This window comes from Vulpes lagopus, chromosome 11 (assembly GCF_018345385.1).
Source record: "Vulpes lagopus strain Blue_001 chromosome 11, ASM1834538v1, whole genome shotgun sequence".
NCBI lineage: Eukaryota > Metazoa > Chordata > Mammalia > Carnivora > Canidae > Vulpes > Vulpes lagopus.
In genome coordinates, this window is record NC_054834.1 from 73,950,065 (window position 1) to 73,968,156 (window position 18,092).

Genomic DNA, 18,092 nt, shown 5'->3' on the forward strand with positions numbered 1-18,092 from the left:
GGGGAGCCCTGCCCTGTGGAGGCAGCCCTTTGTCACATGATAAAGTACTTTCATCAGGTGGGTGGGAGCATTGGAAGAAGACAGTCTCCACTCCACTGACCTTTCCCAGCACCCTCCCGCCTCCATCACAGGGTCTGGGTCTCCACCTGGGCTCATTCTCCAGCAGGAAGGATGCCAAAGTCCGCCAGATACTCCCCTTCCTCCCTTCCCTCCTCCCACCAGACCCCCTCAGGATACTCTGGTCACGTGGGGCACGCCCCCCCCCCCCCCCAGTGCCAGCCCACAGTGCCTTCCTTTCTGGGAGCGCTCCCTTGGGGTTCCTTGAAGTTCTGAAGTATTTTGATCATTTCCGACAACTATGTTATAAATTCTAGGGTAGAGTCAAGGGAGAGGAAGTCAGGGGCCGAGACCCCGTCTGCTTCCCCAGGTGTAGCACAGAGGAAATTAAGCAAGCCTGGGCTACGTGGCCCCATAAAAAATGCTTCGGTGGATGGCCTTCTTTGATCTCACTCCAGCCCACACGCTTGACCGTAATCCTGTGAAGCATAAGTGCTGGGCTGAGAGTCTAAGCCTAGATTCTGACGCTAGAACCCTAGCATGATTTTCACTTTAAGTCCGCCCAGATTTGCTGAATGGTCAAGTCACCTGGCCACTCTGAGCCTACTTTTTCTTCCATAAAATGTTGGAATAGGCATGGTTAGTTGGTGGCGGCTGCTGGGAGTAAGGTGGTGCCCCACAGTGCCCCAGGTGGGGGCGATGGGACAGGTGTCCACTCCTGGGCCTCCTGCCAGCCTCCCCTGTCCAGGGGAAAGGCATCTCTCCTTGGACCCTGCTGCCCTCTGCTGGTCGAGGTCCAGCCTCCTGCCCAATGCCAAGGGGAGGTAAGGAGCCTGGGCTGGGAGTCCCTTCCTGTGTCCAGGAGCCCTGCTCTAATATTCACTGCTTTAAAAAATATATATTTTATTTACTTATTTGAGAGAGAGAAAGAATACAAACCAGGGGTAGAGGCAGAGAGAGAAGCAGGCTCCCCACTGAGCAGGGGGCCCGATGTGGGACTTGGTCATAGGACCATGATATCATGACCTGAGCCAAGGGCAGATAGATGCTCAACAAACTGAGCCACCCAGGCGCTCCAAACATTCACTGCTTTTGGTGCAACTCTTTAACTTTCTGAAACTGTTTCCTCCTCTCTGAAGTGAGGATGTGCAGAATGTCACCTATGGTACCTGGCCAGACAGCACTCTGTGATGCTTTTCTGGTGGGCAGATAGGAGCACGCATCCTAGAACAACTGTTTCAGATTTGTGGGTGGGAAGGGAGAACTCTTTGTGTGTGTCTTTCATTCAACAACATCCCCACCCCAACCCCAGCTCCCCTCCTGTTTATCTCAAAGGCACAAGCAGGCTGCAAATGAATGTCAGATGTTCCCTCCCCCACTGGTTGTGTCCACACTGGAACTCCCAAGGAGGATGGAGTATGGTGGCTTGGAAGGCAAGGACCAAATTCTGCTCATTCCCACCCCCAGCCCCCACTTGGTGTTCAGTATCTAGAACAGGGACCCCACAGGGTAGACAGCCAATATGTATTTCCTAATCAAACACATTGAGTGTCTGCCCTATGATCGGCACTGGACCAGGCTTGGTGTTTCCACTGCTGAGCCCCCCAGGAAATTCCAGCCCATCCTCCTGCCTCCCCTTGGAGGATGGCCAAATCCAATCTGCTAAGGGAAGCATTTTGTTGGAGATCAAGTCCTAGAACATGGGGTGGCCAGTCAGCTGTCCCACTCCTTGTGGGTCTCGCTACCCCTCTGCTCTCAGGCTTCGTTGCTTCCCTCTCCAGTGGCTTGGAGATGACTTCCTGGGGGCCATGAATTCTCATCCTCCAAAGGAAAGGCCCCCAGGAGCCGAAGGAGGCCAGAGAAAACCAAGAGAGTGGCCCAGAGTCAGGTGATCTGGCCCCCCCCCCCGGCAACCAGACGTGGGGACGTGGGGCTCAGGGCACCGCACAGGCGGAGCAAGAGAGGGAAGCTTCGTGACTCACCGAGTGTGCCGCACCCTCCCGCCCAAGGATGCCAGGGAGTGGCCTGTTCTGGAGGAGGTGACTGGGGTCCCCACGCCCCCTTGCCTTCCCAGCAGACAACCCCAAGGCTGATGGAGGCGGTATGGAGAAATGAAGACACTGTGGTCTGTGGTTTCTGGCCCCTGCTGGCCTCTGGGCTGTGTCTTCCCCTGGCTCCCACTAGTCTGGCCCCCGCCCTGCCCGGAGAGGGTGTAGGGAATTGAAAGAGGGGGCCTTGGCAGCTGAGGAGGAGGAGAACAGCCCATAATAACAACCCTGTCTTCAGCCAGGCATCTGCAAGGGCTGCCACTCACTGTGTCCTCCTGTGACACCTGGGATGGCCGTGCCTTCTCCCAGGGTAACCACCCACCGGGCAAGGGGCTCGCCTTCTCCAAGTTTCTCACGAAGGGGTGGGGCCTGCATTCTTCCCTCACCTTCAGCATCCCCACCCTTCCCTCGGTCGGTCCACCATGCCACCGCCTGGGCTTCGCGGCCAGAAGTCACCCAGCCTTGACCTGTGCGGGCTTGTTTCTCTGTCGTGTCTGGATGCCTGCGGCAGCCGAACTGGTCTCCGACTCCCACCCCTGCTCTTCCGGCCATCCATCCTGCCTGGCCCACCACCAGACTGTCGTCTTAAGGAGCCCAATCCAGCTGTTTGCACAGCAGGGAAGCAAAGCCCAGTTCCTTGGCCAAGGGGCTGCGCAAAGACCACGGACCCTATGGGGTGCTTGCTTGATGGGGTCCACAGACTTCCTGGGCAATGAACGAATGTGGCGTCCAAGCTGGACTCTGAAGGATCTAGGGATGGAGGAGGATTTGAACTGGCAGTGATGGGGAGGAAGGGCATGACGAGGTGGGCCAAGAGCCTGAACAAAGGATTGGAGGCTAGGACTGGTCCATGGTACTCCCCAGTGTGGCTGGGCATCAGGGTGTGAGACAGGGCAGAGCAGGGTGGCTGCCAGGTACAGGAGAGCCCAAGTCGCCAGCTGGGGAAGCTGGACGACCTTCCCTGGGTTGAGAGGCGGCAGGAGGCTCAAGGTGATGTAATGAGACTGGATCAGTGCTTTGGAGCACGGCTGTGCCTGCGGGGATGAGGAGGAAGGTGGGGAGTTGATGTGGTAACCCAGGCAGGACCTGGTGTGAACCTCAATTCATGCAATGTGTATCTCTCTAGTGCTTTCTATATGCTGGGCACTGTCTGGAGTTACAGGGGATTTCAACAAACCTGGTCTGTGCTTTGGGGAGCTGGCAGTCCAGTGGGGAGACCCACAGGACCGTGCCACACGTTGACAAGCTCTTGAAGAAAGTAAAAGAGGGCAGCCACAGGCAGCGTGGGGCAGAGAGAAAGCACATGTGTATTCCTGACTCAGCTGCTCCCCTGCGGGGCACCATGAGGATGGGCATGTGCCCACTTCCCCCCTATTCAGTGGCCCCAGAAGCCCCTTCCCTGCACACCACTGTATCTTCCATCTTCCTAACCCCCATCTTGCTTCCCCTCAGCTCAGAGAGTAGTTCTTCTCTGACTTTGACCTCCTTGCATGCATCCTGGGTGAGATTCAGGGAGGGCGGAGTCAAACTTCAGTCTTCCCTCTGGCCACGTGACTAGGAATCCTGTCCTTTAAGGCCTTCCACTGATTGGATGAGGCCCACCCACATGACACAGGGTCACCTGCTCCACTCAAAGCCTACTGATTCAAATGTCAATTACATTTACAAAATGCCTTTGAGGCAGCATCTAGGCTAGTGTTTGGCCAAACCACTGGGAAACATGACCTAATCAAGTTGACACACAAATTTAATCATTAAACCTGTTTATCTAATCTTCTCATTCCCGATAGAACACTCATAAGAAATAAAAGGCAAGGACTGGAACTTATTCCTCCCATTTGTCAGGTGAGAAGACAGAGACCCTCCCAGGACCAAGCACATCACTCCTCCTACCCTCTTGTTCATTCTGTCAGCCCCCTTGGCTCCACATCCCTTTGTCCTGCCTGCCTTGCAAGACTTGACACAGCATCTTGGGCTCTCAGGTCACCATGATGGGGCATATCATCCCCCATACTCACCCATGATCCTCTTCTCTCCAGATACCTTGAAGCACAGGGGATTCCAGGAAACCCAGTCTGTGCTCTTGGGGAGCTGGTGATCCAGTGGGGAGATACACAGGACCATGCCACCTGGTGACAAATGGTTGGGACCCCTCCTCTGTGCTTCTTCCAGGGTATTGCAAACACACCTGGCTTTGGGGGGCACAGACCATGGTTCCCTGTGTAATATCCCTAGCCCTTGTCATAGTGTGCGGCACACCAGAGAGCTCCTGAGACACCAGGCTAAGGAATAGATGACTCAGTCCCTGGTTATCTCAGGGAAGGAGCCCATGCCAGCACCTGTGTCTCCCGATCTCTTGTTCAGCATCTCACCCTCAAGTATAGGACATTCTGTCCAGCCCAGCTATTCTTCTTGCAAATCTGTCCCATGGTTCCTGCATCCTTCTTTCTGGCTGGCACTATACTAGGCACCTGACAAGTATTTTGTCACTTCCTTCCCACAGCAGCCCTGTAGGATGGATATGATTGTCCCTATTTGCCAGATGGGATATTGAAGTTCGAAGACTGTAACTCTTAAAAAATCACATAGCTAAGGAAAATGGCAGAACTGACATCTGAACCCAGATCTGCTACTGACTCCAGAGATGCAACACTCAGTGCCAACAAGGCCAAGCCACATCCTCAATTAGGGGCCAGGGACAAAAAGAGATGAAGCAAATAAGGATCCTGAGTTCACGGAAGTTGAGATCTAGTGCAAGAAGACAGATGTGCAAGGAGTTCACTGTGAAAAGCATCATAGCAACATTACTCTCAGGGCTCAAGGAATATATATTTTGGGAAATTAGAGAGCTGTCTGAGCTGGGCTTGGGGAGGGCAGAAAGGGGAGAATAGGGAACATCCTGGGCATGGTGTATGCTTGACAGGGAGGAGCAATCAGGCTAGAAATCTAGGCCAGGAAAAGTTATTTCCCATTCCTGAGCAGTTTATAGTAAAACCCTGGAGTGGAGCCTGTAACCCACATGGGGTTTCTGGAGCAGGCCAATAACACCATTTCACCTGTCTCAGTTCAGCTCTGTAACCCAAGGCATGAGCCCTCACCTGGCACAAGCAGTCTCTTCCTTGTGCTGTTTATCTTTGTCTTCTTTTCTTTAAAAATTTTTTTAAAGGTTTATGTTTAAGAAATCTCTACACTCAACATGGTGCTTGAACTCACAACCCTGAGATCAAAAGTCCCATGCTCTACCAATTGAGCCAGCCACGTGGCCTATGAAGTGGTCCCTCCCTTGAGCTGTTTTAACTTTAAGAGAGGGAGAAAGAGTGTGAGTGCATGTGCCAGTGAGTGGGGGCGGGGGAGGAGCAGAGGAGGAGGAGAGGGAAAGAATTTCCAGCAGATTCCATGCTGAACATGGAGCTCAGTGCAGGGCTCAATCCCACCACCCTGAGACCATGGCTGGAGCCGAAACCAAGAGTTGGATTTAACTGGCTGAGCCACCCAAGTGTCCCTCCTTTGAGCTGTTTTTCTTTTCTTTTCTTGTTTTTAAGATTTTATTTATTTGAGAGAGATAAAGAGAGAGAGAGCTGGGATCCCTGGGTGGCGCAGCGGTTTGGCGCCTGCCTTTGGCCCAGGGCGCGATCCTGGAGACCCGGGATCGAATCCCACATCGGGCTCCCGGTGCATGGAGCCTGCTTCTCCCTCTGCCTGTGTCTCTGCCTCTCTCTCTCTCTGTGACTATCATAAATAAATAAAAAATTTAAAAAAAAAAAAAAGAGAGAGAGAGAGCATGAGTATGGGGAGGGGCAGATGGAGAGGGAGAGAATCCCAAGCAGACTTTCCACCTCCCTGACGTAGGGCTCAATACCACAACCCTGAGATCATGACCTGAGCTGTAATCAAGAATCAGATGCTCAACCAACTTAGCCACCAGGTACCCTCTTACTCTTTTAAGACTTTATTTATTTGAGAGAGAGAGAGAGAGCGAGAGAGCACAAGCATGAGTTGGGGGCAGGGGCAGAGGGAGAGGGAGAAGCAGACTCCTCCACTGAGCAGGGAGCCCTATGTGGGGCTCGATCCCAGGACTCTGGGATCATGACCTGAGCTGAAGGCAAATGCTTAACTGACTGAGCCAAAGATTTATTTATTTATTTGAGAGAGAAAGAGCATGTGTGCATGGGAGGGGGGGGAGGAGAAAATGAGGGAGAGAAGCAGACTTCTCCATTGAGCCCAGAGCCCAATGTGGGCCCCGATCTCATGAGCCTGAGATCATGACCTGAGCCAAAATCAAGAGTTGGTCACTCAACTGACTGAGCCACCCAGGTGTCACCCTGGAACTACTTTTTTTTCCTTTTCTTCTTTCTTTCTTTCTTTCTTTCTTTCTTTCTTTCTTTCTTTCTTTCTTCTTCCTTCCTTTTCTTTCTCTCTTTCTCTTTCTCTTTCTCTCTCTTTCTTTCTTTCTTTCTTTCTTTCTTTCTTCTTCCTTTTCTTTCTCTCTCTTTCTTTCTTTCTTTCTTTCTTTCTTTCTTTCTTTCTTTCTTTCTTTCTTTCTTTCTTTCTTTCTTTCGATTTTAGGTATTTATTCATGAAAGATAGAGAGGGAGGCAGAGACACAGGCAGAGGGAGAAGCAGGCTCCCTGTGGGAAGCCGATGCAGGACTTGATCCCAGGACCCTGGGATCGACCTGAGCTGAAGGTAGACACTCAGCCACTGAGCCACCCAGGTGCCCCTGAACTGATTTTAATGAAACTGAAGGAGTGCGTTTTTGTGGCTGGTTCTTTGTGGGTGGGCCTTATCCAATCAGTTGAAGACCTTAAGAGAAATGACAGGTTTCTTGATGAAGGAATTCTGGCTCAAGTCAGCAGCACAGAAAGCCTGAGTATCCAGCCTGCTGCCCTGCAGAACTCAGATTCAAGACTGCGACATCAACTGACCTGAATCTCCAGCCTGCCCTACAGGTTTTAGACTTGCCAGCCCCTGTGCTCCTGTGAGCCAATTCCTTACAATTTCTCTCTCTCTCTACACACATCCTATTGGCTGTACATGGTTCTGTTTCTCTGGAAAACCCTAATATAATATTATTCAGTATATTACATCTATGCAATATTATATATTTATCATACATAAAAATAACACTTGTGAACCTTTTGTGAGCACTTACTGTGGGCCAGGCACCTGCTAAGCAGTTTGCATGTGTCTCATGATGTTCTTACTCATTAAAGGCTCCATGACATAATCTATGATTGGTCCCATTTCACAGATGGGGATACCAAGGCACAGAGGGTTCAAGTAATTTGCCCGAGGTCCTAAAGTGATAAAGCCAGGCTTGGATCCAGGTAGTCCCACTCCAGTGCCTACATGTGGTGGACTCTCATCTGCTGTGGAACATGTGTGTAAAGCAAAGCGCATGACATAACTGACAAGTGATGTTTTAGTTGTTACGGTCACTACTGGATGGGCAGGGGTGGGGAGAGGAGGGGCAGGGTGTGTGTTCTGGCCCTGGTCCTAGGACTGCCTGTTCCTGAACATGCAGCCCTGTGACAGCAGCGAGGTGGTGCCAGGCTTGAACAGGCTCTTCTGGATGTGTGGTCCAGGCTGGGAGCGGGGAGTCTGGTAGTCATTGTAAAGGACTCCAGGATGAGCCCTCCACAGGGCTGACAGGCTCTGGAACCCCCTTCCTCAGGCCTCAGGGAGGTTATGCTCTAGTCCAGGGATCGAAGCCCCAGGGTTGGGGACCCGGCCTTGGTAGTGTCCATCTGTTTGAGGTGTAGTACAGTGATCACGGTCTGGGGACTGGGTCCAGCCCGGCCGAGTGGGCAGCTCAATGCCCAGCTCTTTCCTGTGCTGCTGGGGTGGTTGGGACAGAGAGGGTCTCAGGATGTCAGATCACCACACAAAAGGTCTGGGTAAGCCTCCTCCAGAAGTTGCGACTGCGGCTACTGAGGGCTACCTTGGCTGCCTCCTGGAAGACCGCGTGGACGTTTTCTTGGAGCAGGGCCGAGCACTCGAGGTAGGCCACTGCACCCACAGACCTCGCCATCTCCTGGCCCTAACAGAGAGAGTAGATAGGGCTATGTTGAGGCGGAGACCTCTGCGTGGCTTCACATCCTGCCTCCCCACAGCTCTCTTGGCTGTCCTAGGGTATCTCCAGGACCAAACTGTAAGGCAAGTTTTTCTAGGACACCCACATCTCCTGCCCCCTGGCTTGACCAAGCAGTCTCATGGCTTCACTGGATTTCCTGCCTCAGTTCCAGGATGGGTCCCTGCCTCTCAAGGTACCAACTAACCTACCTCCTAGGCATGTAGCACAGAGGGGCCTGTAGACTAAAGAACTAGGGTTCCTCTCCAGGCCTCAGGGTCCCTATCTGTGAAGCAGGTGGGTAGGATTATCTGAATGGGCACATCACTTACTCTGCCTTTCATAGGCAGAAACTTTGAGAGTATTCTAGGTGCCACTTCTAAGCCCAACCATTCCAAGATGACCCCTACCCTGACCCACCCCTCTGAGTGTGCTGGATGCCTTGAGCTGCTCAGAGGCTGGACGGGATCAGCATACCCAGAAGCTCCCCCTCTCAGGACCTACCCTCACCCCTGGGCTGGGTTTCCTACCCTGTGGTAGGTCACAGGCTCCAACCTATTTTTCCGTAGCTTCTTCAGCAGTGACTTGTCCTTGCGCAGGTCAGTCTTGCAGCCCACAACAACGATGGGCACCTCCTTGCAGAAGTGGTTCACCTCTGGATACCACTGTGGGGAGGGTGGCAGTGTGGGGCTGTGTGTTAGCCATCTGGATGCTGTCCCTTTCTGCATATGGGGAGAAAGGGCCACCCTCTTGCTCCCCGGCAGATTCTAGCAAAGATAATCAGTGCAGCCAACATTTAGGGAGAATTACTACTCTGTGCTGGGCTCTAAGACTTTACATTATGAACTCATCAATTCCCCCAAGTCGCTACGAAGCAAGTTCTATCATCAATCCCACTGCACAGATGCAGTGACTGAGGCTCAGAGAGTCTATATAACTTGGCCTTGATCATACAACTGGAAGTGGCAAGATTTGAGCCCAGGGTTGGGGCCCAGAGCCCTGCACCCACATAGGCTAGAATCCTGCCACTCTGCAAGGTAAGGGCCCCCAAGACTGCCTCCCAACTGGGTGAAATATATAAAGAAATAAGTCATCCTTTAAAAATAAAGCAGTTTGCAAAATGGTTGGAGCAGCTGTTTGCCTGGTGGAGGGACCACTCCTATTCTGTGTCAGCTGCTCTTTGGAATGTGAGGCTCCAGGGCCTGGACAACAACTGGAGAGTCTAGAATCTGGAGACAAGGAATTTGTATTTCCAGAATGCATGTCTACTCAGTTGGTCTGCTCAGAAAAAACCAGCATCAAACTGCCTGGCTTCTGGAGCCAGATGAGGCCCAAGTGGGATCCTGGGCTGACTCCCCATACTCTAACCCCTCCAGAAAACTGTGCTTGAGAATGGTCTTCACTGTGATTTCACTTTGTTTGATCTAACAGTGAATACTCAGTCTTTATCCTGCCTGAGTCCTGGCACAAGGCAAGGATCTCTCCCTCTTCTATAACCTAGTTGGCACTTTGCCCTAGGACTCTGCTCTCTTGGTTCTCTCCAGGTGACTTTCTCAAGTTCAAGGCTCTTCCCCACCAGCAGTTCCTAAATGGATCTGCCCAGCCAGGCCTGGCCCTCTCCTGGAAGCTGCACTCAGACCTCCATGCCTACCTGGCCTTCCCCTGAGATGTCTAACAGGCCTTCATTTCTCACCTCATCCCCCACTTGCTCCTTCTCATCTTGGAAGGTGGCAAGTCCACATTCTACTTGCTCTGGTCAAAATGTTTCTCCCACTCCCAGTCTGGGGATAATACTACGATTGGCTCCATTAGGTTACCAGGAATAGATGAGTGAATGTGTCTAAGTGCCCAGAACAGTGTTTGGTACAAGGTAAGTTCTCAATAAATATTACTATCATTGCTGTGATTAATGTTGCTAATGCTGTCACGAGTTGCACTCTGAGGAATCCTGGTGCACAGTTTGCATGCCACTCACAGGGAGGCCCTGGAGCAGTGGTGTAGGAGCAGAACAACTCAAGGGACTATGTCCATGACACCTGTGAGCAGTGAGCAGCCTTGGGAATCCCTGACATACCAGGGGTGGGGTGGGGGGGTTGGAGGGCATCTTGGGAGGCTGCTGAAAGCTAGCAGTCACACAGAGCTGCCGGAAGCTGACCATGCATGCAACCTCAGGCAGGCCCAGCCTGGGGAGATGCTGGGGCCTCTGGGTCACCCAGCATCCTCAGGTAGGTATCACGATGGAAAGAGCCATGGCATTCTGAGTCCAAACTCTGCCACTGAATCTCTATGGAACCTCTGGCAAGTTGCTGCCCCTGCTCTGGTCTTCTGTTTCCCCATATACACACCAAAGTTGCTGGACTTGATGTCATCCAGGCCTGGCTATAAGGGCTGTACCTCCCCAGTCCCCCAGTACCTACCCGGTTAAAGATGTTGTCAAAGCTGGGTGGGCTGGTGACATCGAAGCAGAGGAGCAGGACACTGGCATCAGGGTAGAACAGGGGCCGCAGGCGATCATAGTCAACTTGCCCTGGGTAGAGTGGGGGTGATCACTCCCTTCAGATCTCCCCCAAGATCAGGGAGGTCATCTGAGCCTGGGTCAGGGCCTGCTTGTGTGCCTCATGGTGTTTAGGTGGCCATTCCACGTGAACACTTCCCCCTGGCTTGCCCGTGGGATGTGTTAGCCCTGGTCTGGGTGAGACTACTTGCTGAGATAGCCCTGTTCTGGAAGGAGTAGGGGACAAGGAAGGCAGAGGCCCAGCCTACAGGGACTGAGGCCATTGGTCAGAAGCCTGCTTTGCCCTGGGCTTGGGTGGTGAGGAGTTAGAAGCAGGTAGTACCCTGGACAAAGGCATCTTAACCCAGTAAGGGGGCTGCTAGGATACCCTGGGGTTAGCTTTCCGCTCTGGGGTGGATTTGACTGAACCCTATGTAGGTAAGGTCAGGAAGCTGGAGGGCAGAGGTCAAGTTAAGGTCAGGTAGATCCTACAGAAGCCAAAGCCAGTGGCAGCCCGGGTGGCGGTGGTGCAGCGGTTTAGCGCCGCCTGCGGCTCAGGGTGTGATCCTGGAGCCCCAGGATGGAGTCCCACATTGGGCTCCTTGCAGGGAATCTGCTTCTCCCTCTGCCTGTGTCTCTGCCTCTCTCTCTCTCTCTCTCTCTCTCTCTCTCTCTATCTCTCTCTATCTCTGTCTCTCATGAATAAATAAATAAAATCTTAAAAAAAAAAAAAAAAAAGAAGAAGCCAAAGCCAGGGTAGAATGCCTAGGAGACCAGGAATAGTTCACCCCTCGAAAGAAGAGAGCTCTGGATCCCCCCTTGTCTCCAGGACATTGCTGGCTACCCTCTGTTGGTTGAAGGAGGCAGCAGACAGACACAGGCGCAGAAGTAAAGAAGCTTCAGGTTCCCAGGGACCCTAATCCTGGCCAACACCTGTCCCTTGGAGATTGGTTGACCATGGTTCAGAAGGGAGTAGGGCTTGGCTCCTGGGCACGTGGGGCTCCTCCCCCTGCCCAGCCCCTCCTGTGGCCCCGCACACCCACCTGCTGTGTCCCAGATCTGGAGGTTCAAGGGTTTGCCTTTCATTTGCAGATTCACGGAGAGCCGCTCAAACACAGTGGGGGTGTAGCTCTGAGGAAGAAGGGGGTGAGGTGCGGGCTGTGAGGACAGCTTCTGAAGCAGGGTGGGCCCCAGTGCCCAGGCCAGAGCCCTCAGACGCCTGCAGCACCGCCCCTCTTCGGAGTCTGACAGTCGAGGGAGTTTCTGGGAAGTAGGTAGCCAGCGGGGTTGAGGGAGGCCTAGAGCTGCCGCCTCCTGCCTCCTAGCTCTCTGCCCCAGCATGGCACTGCATCTCCCTGGCCTTCTCAACTGTAAAGTGGGAATATTAAAAGTACCTACTGCAGTGTGTTGCTGTAAGGATTCAGTGAGAAGCTCTGTGCAGAGCCTGGCACAAAATAAGCACTCTACACATGACGGCTACTGTTATTTTTATCTTTGTCCCCCGGGATGGGGGACTGTTCCATTTCTGAACCTTCCTTCATGCTGTCCCCTCCTCCTAGCATGACATTAACCTACATTTGTTTGTTTGATTGTTCATTCATTCATTCATTCATTCATTCATTCATAATTTATTCAGTAAACAGCACTTTCTCTGGTCCTGGATACTGGAGATCAAGTAATAAACAAGACTTGCGGGATCCCTGGGTGGCGCAGCGGTTTGGCGCCTGCCTTTGGCCCAGGGCGCGATCCTGGAGACCCGGGATCAAATCCCACATCGGGCTCCCGGTGCATGGAGCCTGCTTCTCCCTCTGCCTGTGTCTCTGCCTCTCTCTCTCTCTCTGTAACTATCATAAATTAAAAAAAAAAAAAAATTAAACAAGACTTGCTATCTGCTCTGGGGAGCTTGTAGCTTTTGGGGGTCCCTGGGCCTCCCAACCTCTCATAATCAACCAAGACCCCTGCCCCATGCCACCTTCCCCAGGATCCCTTGCTGGATCCCTTCCCATATCTTCTCCATTTCTGCCTTTCTTATTTTGCTCTGGGGAGCCTGTAGCTTTTGGGGGTCCCTGGGCCTCCCAACCTCTCATAATCCAACCAAGACCCCTGCCCTGTGCCACCTTCCCCAGGATGCCTTGCTGGATCCTTTCCCACATCCTCTCCATTTCTGCCTTTCTTATTTTCCCTCTCTGGTGTCAGGAGGAAGTCACTCGGGCCACAAGCCCCTCCACTTCAGGCCTAGAGCCTGAGTGTACTCCGTCTTCATAAAGGCTGAATGAATGGAAACAGGATGGGTTTTGTATGCAGACAAAATGCAGGAATGAGAAGGGGGAACTTGTACACATAGGGTCTGAGCAACAAGTGAGAAGGTTTTCAAAACTCTATCACAAACAAAAGCCCTTTGCTAGAGTGGCATGCTGGACCAGCTACAGCCTGGTCCCCAGGGCTCGCTCACTTGCTCAGGGTTGGTCAGTGGGGTGGCAGCATGGGGAGCCCTTGTCCTCCCCATTTCCTATCAGATGGGGCCCACACCTGCCCTGACTCAGGAGGATTTCAAGCCTGTCTGCCTGCCGGCCTGCCCACTGGCACTCACAGTCAGCCCCTGGGCTCCTGGTGTGTCAGTGTGGTCCTCTGTGACCACTGTGGAAGGTACAGGGGGAGGGTGGGAGAAAAGGTGAGTCCCGGAGTGGGCAGATAGAGAAGTCGAGGATGGCCCTGGCATAGGGGCTCAATCCGCCCTGGACTCTAGCCAGCTGTCACTCTCTCTATTAGTAGGTACAGACAAGGGTTCCATCTACCTACCCAGCACCTGCCTGCCCAGGCCTCTCCTCTCAGGTCCTTTGCCTGGCAGGAGACATGGTGGCTAGAATACTGGCTTTGGGATAAGATGTTCCTGGCTTAGAACTGGCTCTGGCCCTCACCAGCTGTGTAACCTTGGGCCTGTCCCCTCACTGGTTAAAGGAGAAGAGTGGCCCTTTACAGTGTGATAGGAGAAACTGGCTGGCAGGTGAGGCCCAGCACAGATGCTCACTGCTTAGAAAGCTGGTCACCAGGGGCAGTGTACATGCCAACTGCTGTCCATCCCTACAGGTGGTGTGCCCTGCCCTAGCCTGTCACCGTGGAAGGGACTGACACCTGCTGAGCTTCCACTTACCCACTCCCCTTTGGCAGGACCCCTCCTGATCTGAGGTGGAGGGCAGCTTGCCACGAAGCTCTTGGGAGACATGTGTCAGCATTTTGCAAACATCTGTGGAGATGACACTGTCATCCACATTTTCTAGGGATCTACTGTGCATGGCCCTCTACCTGTACTGTGTCTGATCCCTGTAACCTTGGGAAGTTAGCACTATCTCCATTCTCCTGATGGAGAGGGTTAGGGTTAGGGTTAGGGTTAGGGTTAGGGTTAGGGTTAGGTTTAGGGTTAGGGTTAGGGTTAGGGATGAGGACAGAGCAGGGAAATGACTTTCCCAGGGTGACACACTGGACAGCTGGCTAAGAATGGAGGCCAGTCTTCCTGGCTCAAGAGGCCAGGCTCTGTTCCAAGCCATTTGCTCTCCTGAGGTCACCAACTCTCTTAGCCACTGGTATCAGGAGTGGGCAGGAAAGCCCTATTCCAGACTACGGGGCTGGGTTGCTCCTATGACTCCCTGCTCACAACCCTCCCTGCCATAGACTTTGTCTATACATTCTGTTGTGTTCTTTGAACCACTAGGCAGGGTCACTCTGACCAGTAAGTGCCTAATCTTATCTGTTGAGCTATCCTTAGCCAGAAAGGCAGGGCAGGTCTGACCTAGACCAAGGCAGAGGTGACTCAGGCTTGTGTCTGGCCTCATGGGGCTCATAGACAGATCATTACAGGATAGGAGAACATAGTTCAAGAAAGGAGAGTCAGGGGTTTCACACCTTGAGTTCCTATGTGACCAGGAGGAACTGAGCTGGTTCTGGAAGGTAGGGCTGGTATTCCCTGCCTGCTCCTGCTCCCACCCTTCTGTGGGACCCCTGGACTTTGGAATGGTTGTGGACCCAAATGTCAGCAAGGACCAAGCAGAGGCTGGTGTCCCGCCTGGACTTCCCTCTACCTTAGGAGCTCTCTCTACTCTGCTCCCCTGCTCTGAACTGAGGCTGGGCCACAGCCAGATAAGGGTCACTCAGATCCCTTCAATCCCAGCTCTTTGGGGGGACTCTGTATTCTAGCTGCTGGTTCCCTGAGCTTGGAGGCCTGCCAGGAGGAGGAGTGTAGGAGTAGGAGCAGAAGGTTGGTATGGCAGGTAGAGTACTAGGGATCATAGAGAGTGTCCTGGTCAAGGGTGGGGAGATCTGGGCTCTTGACCTACACTGCCACTCCTGGTCCCTGCATCCCAGGGCAAGGCTGTTTCTCAGGCTTCAGTTTTCCCTCCTGTAAAATGAGGCCTTTCTGGAGCCTGGACTTTGTGATTCTTTTAAAAAAAGAGCTCTTTCTTGTACCTGGAGGTAGAGGGGTCCCCCAAAAGATGAAGAGCCCAGACAAAGTCAAGTCCATCTCCCTGGTAATAAGCATGCCCTCCCTTCCCCTGGCCAGCTCCAGCTTGTCCTTCAAAACACACATTCCATCAACTTCCAGATGCCCGTTTCCATGTTCCAGCCTCTCTGGAATCAGGATGAGCCTTGCCATCCCAGGACACCTCTCCCAGCCGGTCTCCTGGACCCTGGCTGGCCTGGTCCCTCTGTGGCACTCTTCCCACCATGCCATAATTGTCAGGTTCCCATGTGCAGCATCTGAGGGCCCAGAAACTTGGCCTATCCAACTTAAGAAAAAATGTGACTGGCCAGAGGAGGTGATGTCAGCTTCATAAACCACAAAGCAAGAGTTGGCTGGATGCTGCCACAGTGGAGAGGGAGGTCTCACACTGTTACCAGGCCTGGTCTCTCCTGCCTCCCCCATCGGACTCCCCAGGGTCTGCACAAGCTCAGAGGTTTGGAGGATGATGTGACAGGCATGAAGGAGAAGAGAGCCTGGAAGCAAACCCACAGACTCCCAAAACTAGACTGAGAGGTGGCAGGGTAAGGGGCCCAGCCCCTATTGTGGTGCCTGCGAGCCTGCCTGGGCAGTTTGAGCACACCAGCCAAGGACTGACAGGTAATGTGCCCAGGGCGTCCAGGACATGCCAGGTAAACACATGCTGTCTCTTAGCCTTACCTAATTCCACCTCACTACCACTCTCAGGTCTCCCGCCCTCTGACGTTGTGTGAGGAAATGGGAGGCTCAGAGAGGTTAAGCAAGGTACAGAGGGACACACAGTTTGTTAGAGGAGAGCTGAGCTGCCAACCAAGCTATCTGACTTGACTCTGGTGTGCTCTGACCCTCCAAGACAGAGCCCACCACATGACCGCTGTATGCACAACAGCTGGTGAAAAGATGTTTGCGAAACTTCAGTGAGTCCTTCTGCTGTAAGCTCAGAGCTGAGCCCTTGACCTGTATTAACTCTTCACAATGACTCTGGAAGGTGGGCACCATCCTTATTCCTATTATGTGGCTGAGAAAACAGGCACGGAAGGACACCTGAGTGGCTCAGTGGTGAGCACTGCCTTCCGCTCAGGGATGATCCCAGGGTTGTTTTTTTTTTTTTAATTTTTTAATTTATTTATGATAGTCACAGAGAGAGAGAGAGAGAGAGAGAGGCAGAGACACAGGCAGAGGGAGAAGCAGGATCCATGCACCGGGAGCCCGACGTGGGATTCGATCCCGGTCTCCAGGATCGGGCCCTGGGCCAAAGGCAGGCGCCAAACCGCTGCACCACCCAGGGATCCCCGATCCCAGGGTTTGAGATTGAGTTCTGCATCGGGCTCCTTCCATGGAGCCGGCTTCTCCTCTGCTTGTGTTTCTCATGAACAAATAAAATCTTAAAAAAGAAAACAAAGAAAAAAGAGGCACAGAGAGGGTAGGGGATTTGTCCAAGGCACACAGCTTTCAGTGGCAAAGCCACGATGTGAGCCCAGGCAAGTCTGGCTCCAGTGTCCTCGGTCCCTCCTAGCCATGCTGTACCACCAAGTGCTCTCAGGATCTGCGGGGTCCCCAGGTTACTAAGTCAGTCCCCGAGCTAACGATTCCAGGTAGGTGCCATTCCTGTCACTTTACAAATCTCGCTCCCGACTACGGAGCAAGAACCGCCTCTGGATCCCCGCTGCGCTGGGAGACCCCTTGGGAGGCCGTGCGAGGCAGGGTCGGGAGCGCCGGACCGGCGGGGGCTGGCACTCACCTCGGGGAAGGCCCCCTGGGCGAAGACCATCAGCAGCGACGTCTTCCCGCAGCCGCCGTCGCCCACCAGGACCACCTTGACGGACCGCGCGCCCGCCGGCGCCTCGGCGCCCTCGGCCTGGGCCGCCTTCATCGCGCGGGCGGCGGGCGGCGGGCGGCGGGCGGCGGGCGGCGGGCGGCGGGCGGCGGGCGGGCGGCTCGCGGCGGGGCAGGAATGTGGAAGGGGCGGGGCGGCGGGAGGAAGTGCGCGCGGCGCGGCGGGGGGCGGGGGCGCGGGGCCAGGTGAGAGCCCGGGGCCCGGCGAGCGGCCCGGCGGGCCAGTCCGTCCGCGTCCCGCTCGGCCACTCGGGGACCCGTCTCGGGCCCCTACCGAGTGCGGGCGCCGGGGGCACGCGAGGGGGTCCCACACGCGGCCTGCGTCCTCGGGAGGGCACCGGGTCCGATGGGGAGATGACCAGGAGCCGGACGATGACAGTGTGACAGTGTGTAGGGGGAGGGTGGACAGGGAAAGGGGAAGACCTGGGCCACTTCCTCTGGGAAGAAGGAGGAGGTGGGGGTCGGCCAGGGGCGCCTGCCAGCTCTGTAGGGATAAGAACTGGGTTCCTGGTGCCGAGCACAGGTGGGCCCTAAAAAAGCCAGTGACTTTGGATGAATGAATGAATGCGTGAAGGAATGAATGTGAACCCCCCCCCCCCAAAAAAACCCACAATCCTCCCTCCAGATGTTTCAGGCCAGGTGGGAACGGGGTGACCCCGGCATGCCCTTATGGGTCAGTTGCTGGCCCTGCCAGTCCGGCCTGCCCTGCCCCAGCCAGCACCAGGAAGTTTCAACGCAGGTGGGTGGGTGACCACCAGTCTCACCTTTGGCTGGGGCATAATCTAAGGAATATGAGGGAACCTTCCACCTATAAAGTGCTCAGAGCAGGGGCATCTGGGTGGCTCAATGGTTCAGTGTCTGCCTTTGGCTCTAAGCATGATCCTGGGGTGCTGGGATGGAGTCCCACAGCAGGCTCCCGACAGGGAGCCTGCTTCTCCCTCTGTCTATGCCTCTGCCCCTCTCTCTGTGTCTCTCATGAAAAAATGGATAAAATCTTTTTTAAAAAATGTGCTAAAAAAATGTGCTCAGAGCAGGGTCTGGTGCACTGTTGGTGACACTGTTAGTGATCCTTACTATTTAACCAACACCAATGCC

The 18,092-nt window shown here is 53.9% G+C and overlaps 2 protein-coding genes across 3 annotated transcripts in view; both read right to left on the reverse strand.

Annotated features, from left to right (window-relative positions):
* KDM2A (lysine demethylase 2A) overlaps nucleotides 1-17,023 on the reverse strand; it is a 156,284-nt gene extending 139,261 nt beyond the window's left edge. Inside the window, exon 1 of the mRNA XM_041722902.1 lies at nucleotides 16,903-17,023. The gene's annotated coding sequence lies outside the window, so the exon portion shown is untranslated. The remainder of the gene's footprint in view (nucleotides 1-16,902) is intronic.
* Nucleotides 7,510-17,099, reverse strand: RHOD (ras homolog family member D). 2 transcript variants are annotated; one of them, XM_041722907.1, is made up of 5 exons: nucleotides 16,903-17,099; nucleotides 11,713-11,800; nucleotides 10,593-10,702; nucleotides 8,706-8,840; nucleotides 7,510-8,145 (listed from the first exon to the last, which is right to left on the reverse strand). In XM_041722907.1, the coding sequence occupies exons 1-5, from the start codon at nucleotides 17,032-17,034 to the stop codon at nucleotides 7,978-7,980; spliced, it is 633 nt and encodes a 210-aa protein (XP_041578841.1). In that variant the 5' UTR covers nucleotides 17,035-17,099; the 3' UTR covers nucleotides 7,510-7,977. The 2 variants fall into 2 exon arrangements, with proteins under 2 accessions (XP_041578841.1, XP_041578840.1); XM_041722906.1 differs by having other exon boundaries at nucleotides 8,706-8,942.
* Between the last annotated feature and the right edge of the window lie 993 nt (nucleotides 17,100-18,092).

What these genes read in the sequence shown, in the direction of transcription:
- RHOD (XM_041722906.1), bottom strand. Translation starts at nt 17,034, where the DNA reads ATGAAGGCGGCCCAGGCCGAGGGCGCCGAGGCGCCGGCGGGCGCGCGG. An exon ending in CCCAGGGGGCCTTCCCCGAG is followed by an intron (nt 11,801 to 16,902) that starts GTGAGTGCCAGC and finishes CTTCTTCCTCAG; the next exon opens with AGCTACACCCCCACTGTGTT. An exon ending in CCAGATCTGGGACACAGCAG is followed by an intron (nt 10,703 to 11,712) that starts GTGGGTGTGCGG and finishes CACTCTACCCAG; the next exon opens with GGCAAGTTGACTATGATCGC.